Source organism: Pseudorasbora parva, chromosome 3, assembly GCF_024679245.1.
Source record: "Pseudorasbora parva isolate DD20220531a chromosome 3, ASM2467924v1, whole genome shotgun sequence".
Classification (NCBI taxonomy): domain Eukaryota; kingdom Metazoa; phylum Chordata; class Actinopteri; order Cypriniformes; family Gobionidae; genus Pseudorasbora; species Pseudorasbora parva.
In genome coordinates, this window is record NC_090174.1 from 63584677 (window position 1) to 63604676 (window position 20000).

The following is a 20000-nucleotide window of genomic DNA, read 5'->3' on the forward strand; positions in this document are numbered from 1 at the left end:
TGGACTGTAAGCGGCACTGGACTATAAGCGGCACTGGACTATAAGTGGCACTGGACTATAAGTGGCACTGGACTATAAGCCGCACTGGACTATAAGCGGCACTGGACTATAAGCCGCACTGGACTATAAGAGGCACTGGACTATAAGTGGCACTGGGCTATAGGTGGCACTGGACTATAAGCGGCACTGGACTATAAGTGGCACTGGACTATAAGTGGCACTGGACTATAAGTGGAACTGGACTATAAGTGGCACTGGACTATAAGTGGCACTGGACTATAAGCCGCACTGGACTATAAGCCGCACTGGACTATAAGTGGCACTGGACTATAAGTGGCAGTGGACTATAAGCGGCACTGGACTATAAGCGGCACTGGACTATAAGTGGCACTGGACTATAAGTGGCACTGGACTATAAGCCGCACTGGACTATAAGCGGCACTGGACTATAAGCCGCACTGGACTATAAGCGGCACTGGACTATAAGTGGCACTGGACTATAGGTGGCACTGGACTATAAGCGGCACTGGACTATAAGTGGCACTGGACTATAAGTGGCACTGGACTATAAGTGGAACTGGACTATAAGTGGCACTGGACTATAAGCCGCACTGGACTATAAGTGGCACTGGACTATAAGTGGCACTGGACTATAAGCCGCACTGGACTATAAGTGGCACTGGACTATAAGCCGCACTGGACTATAAGCAGCACTGGACTATAAGCCGCACTGGACTATAAGAGGCACTGGACTATAAGTGGCACTGGACTATAGGTGGCACTGGACTATAAGCGGCACTGGACTATAGGTGGCACTAGACTATAAGCGGCACTGGACTATAAACAGCACTGGACTATAAGTGGCACTGGACTATAAGTGGCAGTGGACTATAAGTGGCACTGGACTATAGGTGGCACTGGCCTATAAGTGGCAGTGGACTATAAGCGGCACTGGACTATAAGTGGCACTGGACTATAAGCGGCACTGGACTATAAGCGGCACTGGACTATAAGTGGCAGTGGACTATAAGTGGCAGTGGACTATAAGCGGCACTGGACTATAAGCGGCACTGGACTATAAGTGGCACTGGACTATAAGTGGCACTGGACTGTAAGCGGCACTGGACTATAAGTGGCACTGGACTGTAAGCGGCACTGGACTATAGGTGGCACTGGACTATAAGTGGCACTGGACTATAGGTGGCACTGGCCTATAAGTGGCAGTGGACTATAAGCGGCACTGGACTATAAGTGGCACTGGACTATAAGTGGCAGTGGACTATAAGTGGCAGTGGACTATAAGCGGCACTGGACTATAAGTGGCACTGGACTATAAGTGGCACTGGACTGTAAGTGGCACTGGACTGTAAGCGGCACTGGACTATAAGTGGCACTGGACTATAAGCGGCACTGGACTATAAGTGGCACTGGACTATAAGTGGCAGTGGACTATAAGTGGTACTGGACTATAGGTGGCACTGGCCTATAAGTGGCAGTGGACTATAAGCGGCACTGGACTATAAGCGGCACTGGACTATAAGTGGCACTGGACTATAAGTGGCACTGGACTATAAGTGGCAGTGGACTATAAGTGGCACTGGACTATAAGTGGCAGTGGACTATAAGCGGCACTGGACTATAAGTGGCACTGGACTATAAGTGGCACTGGACTGTAAGCGGCACTGGACTATAAGTGGCACTGGACTATAAGTGGCACTGGACTATAAACCACACTGGACTATAAGCCGCACTGGACTATAAGCCGCACTGGACTATAAACCGCACTGGACTATAAGTGGCACTGGACTATAAGTGGCACTGGACTATAAGCCGCACTGGACTATAAGCCGCACTGGACTATAAGTGGCACTGGACTATAAGTGGCAGTGGACTATAAGCGGCACTGGACTATAAGAGGCACTGGACTATAAGTGGCACTGGACTATAAGAGGCACTGGACTATAAGCCGCACTGGACTATAAGTGGCACTGGACTATAAGAGGAACTGGACTATAAGGCGCACTGGACTATAAGGCGCACTGGACTATAAGTGGCACTGGACTATAAGTGGCAGTGGAATATAAGTGGCACTGGACTATAAGTGGCAGTGGAATATAAGTGGCACTGGACTATAGGGCTCACTGGACTATAAGTGGCACTGGACTATAAGTGGCAGTGGAATATAAGTGGCACTGGACTATAGGGCTCACTGGACTATAAGGCGCACTGGACTATAAGTGGCACTGGACTATAAGTGGCAGTGGAATATAAGTGGCACTGGACTATAGGGCTCACTGGACTATAAGTTGCACTGGACTATAGGTGGCACTGGACTATAAGCGGCACTGGACTATAAGTGGCACTGGACTATAAGCGGCACTGGACTATACGTGGCACTGGACTATAAGTGGCACTGGACTATAAGTGGCACTGGACTATAAGTGGCACTGGACTATAAGTGGCAGTGGACTATAAGCCGCACTGGACTATAAGTGGCACTGGACTGTAAGTGGCAGTGGACTATAAGTGGCACTGGACTATAAGGCGCACTGGACTATAAGCCGCACTGGACTATAAGCGGCACTGGACTATAGGGCTCACTGGACTATAAGTCGCACTGGACTATAAGTGGCACTGGACTATAAGTGGCAGTGGAATATAAGTGGCACTGGACTATAAGTGGCAGTGGAATATAAGTGGCACTGGACTATAGGGCTCACTGGAATATAAGTGGCACTGGACTATAAGTGGCAGTGGAATATAAGTGGCACTGGACTATAGGGCTCACTGGACTATAAGGCGCACTGGACTATAAGTGGCACTGGACTATAAGTGGCAGTGGAATATAAGTGGCACTGGACTATAGGGCTCACTGGACTATAAGTTGCACTGGACTATAGGTGGCACTGGACTATAAGCGGCACTGGACTATAAGTGGCACTGGACTATAAGCGGCACTGGACTATACGTGGCACTGGACTATAAGTGGCACTGGACTATAAGTGGCACTGGACTATAAGTGGCACTGGACTATAAGTGGCAGTGGACTATAAGCCGCACTGGACTATAAGTGGCACTGGACTGTAAGTGGCAGTGGACTATAAACCGCACTGGACTATAAGTGGCACTGGACTATAAGGCGCACTGGACTATAAGCCGCACTGGACTATAAGCGGCACTGGACTATAAGTCGCACTGGACTATAAGTGGCACTGGACTATAAGTGGCACTGGACTATAAGTCGCACTGGACTATAAGTGGCACTGGACTATAAGTGGCACTGGACTATAAGTGGCACTGGACTATAAGGCGCACTGGACTATAAGCCGCACTGGACTATAAGCGGCACTGGACTATAAGTCGCACTGGACTATAAGTGGCACTGGACTATAAGTGGCACTGGACCATAAGCGGCACTGGACTATAAGCGGCACTGGACTATAAGTGGCACTGGACTATAAGTGGCACTGGACTATAAGTGGCACTGGACTATAAGTGGCACTGGACTATAAGTGGCACTGGACTATGACTCGCTTTAGGGCAGAAGCAGCGCTCGCTGTGCATAACCGAGCACCAGAAAGAAAGTTTGGAGTGAGTGAGAAGCTTGTGAGGGACTGGAGAAAAGCAAACGTTACTTTAACTGTAATGAAGAAAACAAAGCTAATCGCAGACTGAGAGAAAGATGGCCAGAGCTGGAGGAACGAGTCCACAGATGGCTGCTGATTTTACTACATGCAGTTTGTAATTTGCAGAATAGGATTTTCTTTATGAAGGGGCATTGTGTTTGTGTTCAGTCTTTCTCAGATGTTGTCTTTAAGTTAATATTTCAGTTAAGAGTTTGTCGGTTTTCAGTTGATTTCTTCATTGGTAGGCAATAGGAGCAGCATAGAGCGCCCTCTCGCGGCTGTAAATGTAGCTCTATGATTATTCTTTTCAGTCAGTATGAATTAAATTTACTATCGTTTACAATATTCTTCTGAATAGAATCGAAAATTATGTTGGCGTTAGTGGAACTGCTTTGGCATGGTTTAAATCGTACTTATCTGACCGTTATCAGTTTGTAGCAGTAAATGAAGAGATGTCACACCGATCACAAGTTCAGTATGGGGTACCGCAAGGCTCAGTGTTAGGACCGCTGCTCTTCACCCTGTATCTGCTCCACTGGGAGATATCATTAGGAAACATGGCGTTAGTTTTCATTGTTATGCTGACGATACTCAGCTCTATATTTCCTCACGCCCTGACGAAACCTACCAATTCACAAGATTAACGGAATGCAGAGCTGATATAAAAAATTGGATGAATAGTAATTTTCTGCAACTTAATTCAGATAAAACTGAATTTTTAATTATTGGACAGAAAAGCTCCACATGTAGTAACCGAGAATACTGTCTAACACTTGATGACTGCTCTGTCAAGCCCTCGCCGTCAGTGAGGAACCTGGGTGTGCTCTTTGATACCAATCTTTCATTTGAAAGCCACGTTTCTAACATCTGTAAAACCGCATTCTATCATCTTAAAAATATATCTAAATTACGGCACATGCTTTCAATGCAAAATGCTGAACAGTTAGTACATGCGTTCATGACTCAAGGCTAGATTATTGTAATGCTCTACTGGGTGGTTGCCCTGCTCGCTTAATAAACAAACTCCAGCTAGTCCAAAACGCAGCAGCTCGAGTTCTTACTAGAACCAGGAAGTATGATCATATTAGTCCAGTTCTGTCAACACTGCACTGGCTCCCTATTAAACATCGCATACATTTTAAAATCTTGCTTATTACTTACAAAGCACTAAATAGTTTAGCTCCCCGGTACTTAAGCGAGCTCTTAACACATTATACTCCATCACGTCTACTGCGGTCTCTAAACTCTGGCCAGTTGATAATACCTAGAATATCTAAATCAACTGCAGGCGGTCGATCATTTTCCTATTTAGCTCCTAAACTCTGGAATAGTCTTCCTAGCATTGTTCGGGAAGCAGACACACTCTGTCAGTTTAAATCTAGACTAAAAACACATCTCTTTACTATGGCATACACATAGAACATTTTGAACTTTCTTTATTCAATTCAATTGACTGATTGTTAGGCTGCATTAACTAGGTCAGCCGGAACCGGGAACACTTCCCATAACACCTGATGTACTCGTTACATCATAAAAAGAGTGGCATCTACGCTAATGTTAGTCTCTCTGTTTATCCCGAGGTTTATCCCGGATCTGGGCCCTGTCCGGATCGGATGGTGGACCTGCCTGGACATGACCAACGCATCCTGGAGTGTCTGCTGAGCCGTGTCAAATGGTGTCTCCTCTGAATTTGCCTCACTGGCACGACATGCTCAAAACCCATCTTCGGCGCAATAATTCCGATCTTTCATGTATTCATACTCTTGTGTAATCGACGCCCCATCCTAAATAAATCTGTCTCTTCCGTGATACCCTGAAAATTTTGAATAATCCGATCTAATATGATTTCCGACCTGTAAGGTTGCCAGAATAATAATCTTACACGGTGTGTTAATAGGCCAGAGGAGAACTGGCACCCCGACTGAGTCTGGTTTCTCCCAAGGTTTATTTTTCTCCATCATGCCCTGATGGAGTTTTGGTTCCTTGCCACTGTCGCCTTTGGCTTGGCTTGCTCAGTTGGGGACACTAAAAATATGATTAAAGTTATTCAACTTATTATACAAATAAAATATATGAACTAGGTCTTATTTAATTCTATAAACTATAATACTGATCTGCCAACATTGTCGCTATATGATAAATTAAACTGAGCTGATAACATCACTGTTTTCTCCAGTACGACTGTACAGCCAAATCTAATTTTGTCGCAATATTACCCTGTTTGACACTGTGAAGCTGCTTTGACACAATCGTGATTGTAAAAGCGCTATATAAATAAAGTTGATTGATTGATTGATTGATTGATTGATCAATTTGATATATAAGTTGCAGGACCAGCCAAACTATGAAAAAAGTGCGACTTATAGTCCGGAAAATACAGTACCTGGAATCAGCGGTAACACTTTAGAATAATGGTCTGTAATAATGGATTTCAAACTTTATGATGCCAAGGACCCCCAAGTATGATGAACTTTTATGTAGGACCCCCTTTGCTGAAATCCATCTATTTTTGTTTAGGCATATGGAAAAACATTTAAATTAAAACACAAAAACACATAAATTGTGTGACATTATAATTACAAAATATGGTTCCCAAACGTAATAAATTGGCTATAGCCTACTTAATGTTGGATGTAAAAACATAAAGAATAATATTTGTAAAGTAAATGTATGCAAGCATCTTACGTACTGCGTTACAACCCCAGTGAGAGAGATAAAGGGGACCCAGAAGAAAGATACAAAGCAAACATTTACAATTCTGGAAAGTAGCCTATGGATATGGCAAGAGAGGAGAGAAACATTTAGAATAAAACAGAATGTTTGGGAGACGTTATCCATTTTTGCTTTGTGTTTTTATTCTCTGGAATTTTCTGGGGACCCGTTTGAAAACCCCTGTTCTAAAGTGTTCCCGAATCTGCTAGTCTTGTGTTTCAGGTGTTTTTCACTCACGCGTCTGCGCAGCCGGTCTCGCTCCTCCCGGATTGCATTCATGGTGGCTTTGGTGCGGTTCAGGTCTTCCTCTTTTCTGCACAGCATCGCAGTCAGACTCTCGTTCTCCTCCCGCAGGCCGGCCAACTCCTTCTCCCATCGCACTCGCTCCTCACACAGACTGGGGTAGAAGTCCCGGCCCAGAGCGCCCTCGATCTCCTCCACTGTCTGCACACACACACACACACACACACGTCTAGTTCACTATCTTTGTAGGGACTCCATAGGCGTAATGTTTTTTATACTGTACAAACTGTACATTCTATCCCCTTACACTGCCCCTAAACCTACCCATCACACACACACAGCCCCTAAACCTACCCATCTCACACACACACACACAGCCCCTAAACCTACCCATCTCACACACACACACACACAGCCCCTAAACCTACCCATCTCACACACACACACACACAGCCCCTAAACCTACCCATCACACACACACAGCCCCTAAACCTACCCATCTCACACACACACACACAGCCCCTAAACCTACCCATCTCACACACACACACACACACAGCCCCTAAACCTACCCATCTCACACACACACAGCCCCTAAACCTACCCATCTCTCACACACACACACACACACACACACACACACACACACACACACACACACACACACACACACACACACATACAGCCCCTAAACCTACCCATCACAGTAAACATTCTGCATTTTTACATTTTTAAAAAACATCATCCTGTATGATTTATAAGCCTTTTGAAAAGTGGGGACCGCTGGCTGGGGATATCAGGTTTTACTATCCTAATGGGGACATTTGGTCACCACAATGTAATATAAACAAGGGCACACACACACACACACATATTATACAACAGCCCTGACCCATCGAGGCCTGGACTCAACTAGACCCCTAAAGGTGTGCTGTGGTATCTGACACCAAGATGTTAGCAGCAGATCATTTAAGTCCTGTAAGTTGCGAGGTGGGGCCTCCACTGATCGGACTTGTTCAGCTCATCCCACAGATGCTCGACTGGATTGAGATCTGGGGAATCTGGAGGCCGAGTCGACGCCTCAAACTGGTTGTTGTGCTCCTCAAACCATTCCTGAAGCATTTGTGCTTTGTGTCAGGAGCATTATCCTGCTGGAAGAGCCACAGCCACCAGAATACCGTTTCCATCAAAGGCTGAACATGGTCTCAGCAATGCTTAGGTAGGTGGAGCGTGTCAAAGTAACATCCACATGGATGGAGGACCCAAGGTTTCCCAGCAGAACATTGGCCAAAGCATCACACTGCCTCCGCCGGCTCGCCTTCTCCCCATAGTGCATCCTGGGGCCATGTGTTCCCCAGGTAAGCCACACACACACACACCCGGCCATCCACGTGATGTAGAAGAACACGTGATTCCTCGGACCAGGCCACCTTCTTCCATTGCTCCGTGGTCCAGTTCTGATGCTCACGTGCCACTGTTGGTGCTTTCGGCGGGGTCAGGGGTCAGAGGTCACCCTGACTGGTCCATACGCCTCAAACTGAGCTGCTCTGTGTATTCTGACAGCTTTCTATCAGAACCAGCATTAACTTCTGGAGCAGTTTGAGCTCCAGTAGCTCGTCTGTTTGATCGGACCCCACGGGCCAGCCTTCGCTCCCCACGGTCATCAATGAGCCTTGGCCGCCCATGACCCTGTGGCCGGTTCTCCACTGGTCCTTCCTTGGAGCACTTTTGATAGATACTGACCACTGCAGACCGGGAACAGCCCACAAGAGCTGCAGTTTTGGAGATGCTCTGACCCAGTCGTCTAGCCGTCACAATCTGGCCAAACTCGCTCAAATCCTTACGCTTGCCCATTTCTCCTGCTTCACACACATCAACTCTGAGGACTAAATGTTCACTTGCTGCCTAATATATCCCACCCACTAACAGGTGATGAAGAGATCATCAGTGTTATTCGTTATGCCCTAATACATCAGACGTTTCCCACAGACAGCAATGAGATCAAAATGCAAATTGAACTTTTGCTGAAGTCTCCTGGTCCTGATGTTTCTCCAGTTGTGCATGAATTAGGCCGCGCTGGACCCTGGGCTTGTATTCTGACCGCTCCAGTAAACAGGATTACAGCAGTGCTGTGAAATGAAGCGGATCAGGAGCGCCCGAGGTCTAAAACAACGACTCTGGAGGTAAAAGAGTCCAGGAAGTTCTTCAAACAGTGAGTCAGCAGAAAAACATCAGAGGCTTTACTGACACGACTCACATTCCTCAGCCTGTGTTTAATTATTGATGATATGAGCGTTGGGAACAGGAACCCAAAGTCATTCAGCTCCACAGTCTCAGACATTCAATTTTATGAAGCAAATCTACTTATTCTGGCTTATTCTGGCCAAGAACCGGCCAAAAGACCAATCAGAGTTTGCTTTGCTTTTGAGCATGAGTGAATCTAAAACCACTACTGTTCAAAAGAACTAGTCACTGTTCTCTTCTTGACCATTTGGAACGGTGTTTACTATAATCAGTAAAACAAGATGGACGATGCATCTCCACTTCCTTCCACTGTAGAAGAAGGAAGCCAAAATATCCCAGATTTTTTTTTTGTAGATGACGTCATTCGGAGACGGATGTCCCGCCCCCACAGTCTTATTTGATAGCACAGCTGTCAATCATGACTTCATTCAGAGACAGAGGTCCCGCCCCCACAGTCTCATTTGATAGCACAGCTGTCAATCATGATGTCATTCGGAGACGGAGGTCCCGCCTCCACAGTCTCATTCGATAGCACAGCTGTCAATCATGACGTCATTCGGAGACGGAGGTCCCGCCCCCACAGTCTCATTTGATAGCACAGCTGTCAATCATGATGTCATTCGGAGACGGAGGTCCCGCCTCCACAGTCTCATTCGATAGCACAGCTGTCAATCATGACGTCATTCGGAGACAGAGGTCCCGCCCCCACAGTCTCATTTCATAGCACAGCTGTCAATCATGATGTCATTCGGAGACGGAGGTCCCGCCCCCACAGTCTCATTCGATAGCACCGCTGTCAATCATGATGTCATTCGGAGACGGATGTCCCGCCCCCACAGTCTTATTCGATAGCACAGCTGTCAATCATGACTTCATTCAGAGACAGAGGTCCCGCCCCCACAGTCTCATTTGATAGCACAGCTGTCAATCATGATGTCATTCGGAGACGGAGGTCCCGCCTCCACAGTCTCATTCGATAGCACAGCTGTCATTCGGAGACGGAGGTCCCGCCCCCACAGTCTCATTCCATAGCACAGCTGTCAATCATGATGTCATTCGGAGATGGAGGTCCTGCCCCCACAGTCTCATTCGATAGCACAGCTGTCAATCATGATGCCATTCGGAGACGGATGTCCCGCCTCCACAGTCTCATTCGATAGCACAGCTGTCATTCGGAGACGGAGGTCCTGCCCCCACAGTCTCATTCCATAGCACAGCTGTCAATCATGATGTCATTCAGAGACAGAGGTCCCGCCCCCACAGTCTCATTTGATAGCAGAGCTGTCAATCATGATGTCATTCGGAGACGGAGGTCCCGCCTCCACAGTCTCATTCAATAGCACAGCTGTCATTCGGAGACGGAGGTCCCGCCCCCACAGTCTCATTCCATAGCACAGCTGTCAATCATGATGCCATTCGGAGACGGATGTCCCGCCTCCACAGTCTCATTCGATAGCACAGCTGTCAATCATGACGTCATTCGGAGACGGATGTCCCGCCCCCACAGTCTCATTCCATAGCACAGCTGTCAATCATGACGTCATTCGGAGACGGAGGTCCCGCCCCCACAGTCTCATTTGATAGCACAGCTGTCAATCATGATGTCATTCGGAGACGGAGGTCCCGCCTCCACAGTCTCATTCGATAGCACAGCTGTCATTCGGAGACGGAGGTCCCGCCCCCACAGTCTCATTCCATAGCACAGCTGTCAATCATGATGTCATTCGGAGATGGAGGTCCTGCCCCCACAGTCTCATTCGATAGCACAGCTGTCAATCATGATGCCATTCGGAGACGGGTGTCCCGCCTCCACAGTCTCATTCGATAGCACAGCTGTCATTCGGAGACGGAGGTCCTGCCCCCACAGTCTCATTCCATAGCACAGCTGTCAATCATGATGTCATTCAGAGACAGAGGTCCCGCCCCCACAGTCTCATTTGATAGCACAGCTGTCAATCATGATGTCATTCGGAGACGGAGGTCCCGCCTCCACAGTCTCATTCGATAGCACAGCTGTCATTCGGAGACGGAGGTCCCGCCCCCACAGTCTCATTCCATAGCACAGCTGTCAATCATGATGTCATTCGGAGATGGAGGTCCTGCCCCCACAGTCTCATTCGATAGCACAGCTGTCAATCATGATGCCATTCGGAGACGGATGTCCCGCCTCCACAGTCTCATTCGATAGCACAGCTGTCAATCATGACGTCATTCGGAGACGGATGTCCCGCCCCCACAGTCTCATTCCATAGCACAGCTGTCAATCATGATGTCATTCGGAGACGGAGGTCCCGCCTCCACAGTCTCATTCGATAGCACAGCTGTCATTCGGAGACGGAGGTCCTGCCCCCACAGTCTCATTCCATAGCACAGCTGTCAATCATGATGTCATTCAGAGACAGAGGTCCCGCCCCCACAGTCTCATTTGATAGCACAGCTGTCAATCATGACGTCATTCGGAGACGGAGGTCCCGCCCCCACAGTCTCATTCCATAGCACAGCTGTCAATCATGACGTCATTCGGAGACGGAGGTCCTGCCCCCACAGTCTCATTCGATAGCACAGCTGTCAATCATGACGTCATTCGGAGACGGATGTCCCGCCCCCACAGTCTCATTCCATAGCACAGCTGCCAATCATGATGTCATTCGGAGACGGAGGTCCCGCCTCCACAGTCTCATTCGATAGCACAGCTGTCATTCGGAGACGGAGGTCCCGCCCCCACAGTCTCATTTCATAGCACAGCTGTCAATCATGATGTCATTCGGAGACAGAGGTCCTGCCCCCACAGTCTCATTCGATAGCACAGCTGTCAATCATGACGTCATTCGGAGACGGAGGTCCCGCCCCCACAGTCTCATTCCATAGCACAGCTGTCAATCATGACGTCATTCGGAGACGGAGGTCCCGCTCCCACAGTCTCAACACTTGATTTAAGAATTGTTAGATATTTAGACTAGAAACAAGACAAAATTACTGAGTAAGAAGAGCCGTGTTTGCAGTGTCTACTTTACGCTTCAGTACGGCTCTTCAGAATCCTATGGCTGACGTCACGAACACTACAGCCATATTTGTTTTTACAGTCTATGGTTTTACCTTAATGGCCAGATCGCAGTTTTCGCTGGCCGTGGTCAGCTGCTCGATGTGCCGGTCCACTTCGGCCACAGAAAGGCTGCATGTGCTCTTCTTACGGCCGCACAAAACGCTCTCCAGACCGGTCAGAACCCGCTGGAGCTCCGAGTTCAGGTCACTGCAGTTATCTGTCGAAACACACGCGGCACATTTAGGATCCTCTGAGACTATTACTGAAGCTTTCTCTGTGTTTATAACATGGAACTGCACTCGCATTCGCATCCTAGTTTAGCCGAGTCATTTATTTATGAAGCACAACAACAACAGGGAAGTTGTGCAAAAAAAGTAGTTTTCAGTCCAAATATCTAAATATTCTTAAATCAAAATGCATTTACTACACTGCAAAAAACTCTTTTCTTACTCAGTATTTTTGTCTTGTTTCTAGTCCAAACATCTAAAAATTCTTAAAACAAGAAGTATTTACTAGACAAGCAAAAGTAATTGTCTTGTTTTGGGGAAAAAAACTCAAAATGAAGAGAGTTTTTGCTTAAAATAAGATAAATAATCTGCCAATGGGGTGAGAAAAATAATTAAAAATAATGAGAAAAAATAATTAAAAATAATTAATTCAAACAGAAAAAAACAAGATTATTTTTCTCACCCCATTGGCAGATTATTTATCTTATTTTAAGCAGAAACTCTCTTCATTTAGAGTTATTTTCCCCAAAACAAGACAATTTTTACTTGTCTAGTAAATGTTTCTTAACATAAGAATTGTTTTGATATTTTGACTAGAAACAAGACAAAAATACTAAGTAAACTCACTTAATTTTGATTTTATTTTTAAGAAAACAAGTAAGAAGTAAGTAAGAAAAGCATTTTTTTGCAGTGTAAGCCTTCGTGTCACACAGATAGTTAATCACGGCACTTGCAACGGTCATGGGTTCGATTCCCAGGGAAAACAAGAGCTAATCCAATGTAAATCACTGGATAAAAGCATCTGCCAAATGCATAAATGTGACCCTTGAGCAATAAACAAGTCCTGCGTCTCACGGGTATATCTGTGGCGATAGCCAACGATACATTATAAGGGTCAAAATTATACATTTTCCTTTCATGCCAAAAATCATCAGGATATTAAGATCATCCTCCATGATGATATTTAGTAAATGTCCTACTGTACATATATCATAAATGTATTATTAGTAGTATTATGCATTGCTGAGGACTTCATTTGGACAACTTTAAAGGAGATTTTCCTCAATATTTAGATGTTTTTGCACCCTCAGGTTCTCCAAATATCGTCCTAACAAACTCACAGCAGTGGAGAGATTATTTATTCAGCTTTCAGAGGATGTATAAATCTCAATTTTAATAAATTGACCCTTATGACCCGTTTTGTGGTCCAAGGTCACAAATGTAAAGAAAAATTAAAGATCACAAAACGAAAGCATTAAAAGGTAACACTTTACAATAAGGTTCCATCAGTTAGTAAACACAGAAATATAACAAATGTAAAAAATACACACACACAAAAAAAATCACACACAATCACGATAATGTCTCAAACTTTTCTCTTGACAGCAATGAGATCAAAATGGAAAAGTCTTTTGCTACGTGTTTCTCCAGTAATCTCACATGCATTTCTCCTAAACACTGCGAAAAATGCTTTGCCTTGTTTTAGTCTAAATATCTAAAAAAAATTACATTAAGAAACATTTACTAGACAAGTACAAGTAATTGTCTTGTTTTGGTGAAAAATATCTCAAAATTCCTTAATAACTCACTCCATTGGCAGATTATCAGAGTAATTTTTCCCAAAACAAGACAAAAAATACTAAGTAAGAAAAATGTTTTTGTAGTGTAGTAAAACGACAAGATATTTTGCTTGTTTTCTGGGGAAAAATATAAAAAATGAAGTGAGTTTTTGCTTAAAACAAGAAAAATGATCTTCCAGTGTGGTGAGAAAAATAATCTTAATTCTGATTGGGACCTAAACAAGAAACAAGACTTTAATCAGAATTAAGATTATTTTTCTCGCCCCATTGGCAGATTATTTATCTTATTTTAAGCAAAAACTCTCTTCATTTTGAGTTATTTTTCCCAAAACAAGACAATTAATTTTTACTTGTCTATTAAATGTTTCTTACGGTAAGAATTCGTTGATATTTAGACTAGAAACAAGACACAAATACTAAGTAAGATTTTTTTTTTTGCAGTGTAGTTTCAGAGAGAACTCCACAACGTCTCCAACTGATTTGTCAAGATGCCAGAGATCTTAATATTTCCCCAAAAAAGATCTGAGTTGATCCACCTTTTTATTGTATAGCTTTATATACTCTTAATGTACAATTATTGTAACCTTGTATTTATTTATTCTAAATATTTTAAATTAAATGAAACGAGTCATACCTGTGAGCTCCATGAAGTCAGCTCATAACAGCAATAACAAACCTGCTCATCCAACAACAACAGGCAAACGAAATGGAAAAACCGGAGTAAATCACAACTCATATGAATCAATACGATCGCTGACATGAGCAGATTATTGATCCAGAGCTGTATTAATATTCCCGAACTGCACGGCAGGGAACGTGCCGCCACACATTAGCAATGAATGCGCTCATGGGAAAAACACTGGATGAGCGCCAAACTGCTCACATCACGACATTCATCACTTTAAGGGCATCATTTTGAGGTTTAGCTTTGAATGAAGTAACTAACACACTCTCTGAACTCATGAGAATCAGAACAACTGCAAACATGAGCAATTGAAGACATATTACGATGAATTTAGGCAAAATGGCTGTATAGTCATAAATACAATCACTAGTAATATGATTTAATGGTATATCACTTTGACCAATAGGTGGCGCTGTGACCAATTTGATGTGGTGTGGTCACAATGAGGTGACAATATGCCAAAGTTATGTCAAGAGTCATTTTGGCATCATGCCATCAAATTTGTTGATGCTATATCTGAAAATGGTTTTGTCTCTCAAAACTATAACTTTCTAAAAATCCATAACTTTTGCTAGCATGGTCTGAAGATGATACAGTATGATTTGGCACTGCCATGAAACTTTTTGAGTACTGTCAGGGCATGGTGCCGAAGACACATACTGAGTTACGTAATGATACGCCAATGCGTTCGTAAAATATAGTAATGTATACAAAATGGCCGATATGGTAAAATTGGGTTTCATTCAACTCAGTATGATGCATCAAATCCAAAGAGACCAGTTCTGCCAGAATAATAATCCTCCTCTGTGTGTTAATAGGCCAGAGGAGAACTGAGTCTGGTTTCTCTAAGGTTTATTTTTCTCCATCATGCCCTGATGGAGTTTCGGTTCCCTTGGTCGCCTTTGGCTTGGCTTGCTCAGTTGGGTACACTAACATTATGATCAAAGTTATTCAACTAAACATACAAATTAAATGTATTAATTAGGTCATACTTCATTCTATAAACTATCCAAATCAAACTATCCAAATCAAACTATCCAAATCAAACTAGCCAAATCAAATTTTGTTGCAGTATTGTCCAGTTTGACACTGTGAAGCTGCTTTGAAACAATCGTCATTGAAAAACCGCTATATAAATAAAGCTGATTGATTGATTTTGTGATTTTTTTTGCCAGTGTTCAGAAGCTATAAGCAAAAAACATTTTTTTTTTGAATATATGTATGGATGAATGTATGGATGGATTGATGAATGTATGGATGGATTGATGAATGTATGGATGGATGAATGTATGGATGGATTGATGAATGTATGGATTGATACATTTACATTTACATTTACATTTATGCATTTAGCAGACGCTTTTATCCAAAGCGACTTACAACTCAGGAGAACAGGAAGCGATCCGTCAAGAAGAGGCAACGAAACACAAAAAGTGCCCTAAATACTAAGATTTGTACACTGCTCAGAGTAGCAAAGACCAGAAAAGGAAAGAAGAAAGGAGAAATAGAGGGGGAATTTTTTTTTTTTTTTTTTTTTTTTTTTTTTTTAATGTAAGATTAAGTGCTCATGGAAGAGATGAGTTTTTACCTGTCTTTTGAACGAAGTGAGTGATTCTGTTGATGAATGGATGGATGGATGGATTGATGAATGTATGGATTGATGAATGGATGGATGGATTGATGGATTGATGAATGTATGGATGGATTGATGAATGGATGGATGGATTGATGGATTGATGAATGTATGGATGGATTGATGAATGTATGGATTGATGAATGGATGGATGGATGGATGGATTGATGAATGTATGGATTGATGAATGTATGTATGGATGAATGTATGGATTGATGCATATATGTATGGATTGATGAATGTATGGATGAATGTATGGATTGATGCATATATGTATGGATTGATGAATGTATGGATGGATTGATGAATGTATGGATTGATGAATGTATGGATTGATGAATGTATGGATGGATTGATGAATGTATGGATGGATTGATGAATGTATGGACTGATGAATGTATGGATTGATGAATATATGTATGGATTGATGAATGTATGGATGGATTGATGAATGTATGGATTGATGAATGTATGGATTGATGAATGTATGGATGGATTGATGAATATATGTATGGATTGATGAATGTATGGATTGATGTATGTATGGACTGATGAATGTATGGACTGATGAATGTATGGATGGATTGATGAATGTATGTATGGATTGATGAATGTATGGATTGAATTATGTATGGATTGATGAATGTATGGATTGATGAATGTATGGACTGATGAATGTATGGATGGATTGATGAATGTATGGATGAATGTATGGATGGATTGATGAATGTATGGATGGATTGATGAATGTATGGATTGATGAATGTATGGATGGATTGATGAATGGATGGATGGATTGATGAATGTATGTATGGATTGATGAATGTATGGATTGATGAATGTATGTATGGATTGATGAATGTATGGATTGATGAATGTATGTATGGATTGATTAATGTAGTGATGGATGAATGTATGTATGGATTGATGAATGTATGGATTGATGAATGTATGGATGGATTGATGAATGTTTGGATTGATGAATGTATGGATGGATTGATGAATGTATGGATGAATGTATGTATGGATTGATGAATGTATGGATTGATGAATGTATGTATGGATTGATGAATGTATGTATGGATTGATGAATGTATGGATGGATTGATGAATGTATGGATTGATGAATGTATGTATGGATTGATGAATGTATGGATGGATTGATGAATATATGGATGAATGTATGTATGGATGGATTGATGAATGTATGGATGGATTGATGAATGTATGTATGGATTGATGAATGTATGGATGGATTGATGAATGTATGTATGGATTGATGAATGTATGGATGGATTGATGAATGTATGGATGGATTGATGAATGTATGTATGGATTGATGAATGTATGTATGGATTGATGAATGTATGGATGGATTGATGAATGTATGTATGGATTGATGAATGTATGTATGGATTGATGAATGTATGGATGGATTGATGAATGTATGGATGGATTGATGAATGTATGTATGGATTGATGAATGTATGGATGGATTGATGAATATATGGATGAATGTATGTATGGATGGATTGATGAATGTATGTATGGATTGATGAATGTATGGATGGATTGATGAATGGATGGATTTATGAATGGATGGATGGATGGATTAATGAATGGATGAATGTATGGATGGATTGATGAATGGATGGATTTATGAATGGATGGATGGATGGATTAATGAATGGATGAATGTATGGATGGATTGATGAATGGATGGATTTATGAATGGATGGATGGATGGATTAATGAATGGATGAATGTATGGATGAATTGATGAATGTATGGATGGATTGATGGATTGATGAATGTATGGATGGATTGATGAATGGATGGATGGATTTATGATTGGATGGATGGATGGCTTGATGAATGGATGAATGTATGGATGAATGTATGGATGGATTGATGATTGGGTGGATGGATTGCTGAATGGATGAATGTATGGATGAATGTATGGATGGATTGATGAATGTATGGATGGATTGATGGATGTATGGATGGATTGATGAATGCATGGATGGATTGATGGCTGTATGGATGGATTGATGAATGGATGAATGGATTTATGATGGACTGATTGATTAATTGATTAGGAAATGTGTCGACCCATCAGAGTGTTGGTGATTGCTTCAGTTTGGTTCCTCACCCATGTCTGCTGTGACCAGTGTGGACTGGTTTTCAGGCAGTGAGATGGACGCCTGGTCGGGGTCCTGATCGTCCTCGTTAATCTCCTGCTGGCTCTGACTGAGATCGGAGCGAAGCTCGGAAAACTCATCCTCCTCCCTGAGACACACCGAGACGTTATGATGAATACGAATCAAATTACAGAGTTATGATTCAGGAATGAATATGAAAGTCAACAGAGGCCTGGAGTCATTCAGCAAATTATAATTTAAAGATGCAAACACCCAGACCTGCTGCATACATATGAGGCATCTCTAATTAAACTCTAGAGAGAGAGAGAGAGAGAGAGAGAGAGAGAGAGAGAGAGAGAGAGAGAGAGAGAGAGAGAGAGAGAGAGAGAGAGAGAGAGAGAGAGACCGCTTCACTGCATCTCTGATCATAACTCAATATTAATGAACTGAATCAAGAAGAGTTCTCTCCAGAATTAAATGAAGGAGACACTCATCTCCTGTTGGGTTTGAAGGCTAAATGACAAGAGGAGACACGCTTGAGTAACATTTATCTAGATGAGGATTCAGGAGATACCAGTAAAGACTGTATATCGGTCGGTTTTATTCAGTACGAGATTTAAATATCGGTCGGTTTTGTTCAGCATGAGATTTAAATTTCCGTCGGTTTTGTTCTATTAATTTATTTAAATATCGGTCGGGTTTGTCCAGCACGAAATTTAAATTTCGGTCGGTTTTGTTCAGTACGAGATTTACATATCGGTCGGGTTTGTTCAGTACGAGATTTACATATCGGTCGGTTTTGTTCAGTAAGAGATTTAAATATCGGTCGGGTTTATTCAGTACGAAATTTAAATTTCAGTCGGTTTTGTTCAGTACGAGATTTACATATCGGTCGGGTTTGTTCAGTACGAAATTTAAATTTCGGTCGGTTTTGTTCAGTACGAGATTTACATATCGGTCGGGTTTGTCCAGCACGAGATTTAAATATCGGTCGGGTTTGTCCAGCACGAGATTTAAATATTGGTCGGTTTTGTTCAGTACGAGATTTACATATCGGTCGGGTTTGTTCAGTACGAGATTTACATATTGGTCGGTTTTGTTCAGTAAGAGATTTAAATATCGGTCGGGTTTATTCAGTACGAGATTTAAATATCGGTCGGTTTTGTTCAGTACAAGATTTAAATATCGGTCGGTTTTGTTCAGTACAAGATTTAAATATCGGTCGGTTTTATTCAGTACGAGATTTAAATAATCGTCGGTTTTGTTCAGTACAAGATTTAAATATCGGTCGGTTTTATTCACTAAGAGATTTAAATAATCGTCGGTTTTGTTCAGTACAAGATTTAAATATCGGTCGGTTTTATTCAGTACGAGATTTAAATATCGGTTCGTTTTATTCAGTACGAGATTTAAATATCGGTCGGGTTTGTTCAGCACGAGGTTTAAATATCGGTCGGTTTTATTCAGTGTGAGATTTAAATATCGGTCGGTTTTATTCAGTGTGAGATTTAAATATAAGTTGGTTTAATTCAGTACAAGATTTAAATATCGTTTGGTTTTATTCAGTATGAGATTTAATTATCGGTCGGGTTTGTTCAGCACGAGATTTAAATATAGGTTGGTTTTATTCAGGACGAGATTTAAATATCGGTCGGTTTTATTCAGTACAAGATTTAAATATCGGTCGGTTTTATTTAGTACGAGATTTAAATATTGGTCGGGTTTGTTCAGCACGAGATTTAAATATCGGTTGGTTTTATTCAGGACGAGATTTAAATATCGGTCGGTTTTGTTCTATTAATTAATTTGATATCGGTCAGGTTTGTTCTATTGATTAAGTTAAATATCGGTTGGTTTTATTCAGTA

The 20000-nt window shown here is 42.5% G+C and overlaps 1 protein-coding gene across 3 annotated transcripts in view; it reads right to left on the reverse strand.

The window, feature by feature from the left end:
• Window positions 1-20000, reverse strand: part of mcc (MCC regulator of WNT signaling pathway) — a 229650-nt gene that overhangs the window by 137293 nt on the left and 72357 nt on the right. For all 3 annotated transcript variants that reach the window (XM_067439795.1, XM_067439794.1, XM_067439796.1), the window contains 3 exons: window positions 18146-18282; window positions 11922-12085; window positions 6576-6782 (listed from right to left, as the gene is read on the reverse strand). In XM_067439795.1, the coding sequence (XP_067295896.1) occupies window positions 6576-6782; window positions 11922-12085; window positions 18146-18282 (508 nt within the window). The remainder of the gene's footprint in view (window positions 1-6575; window positions 6783-11921; window positions 12086-18145; window positions 18283-20000) is intronic.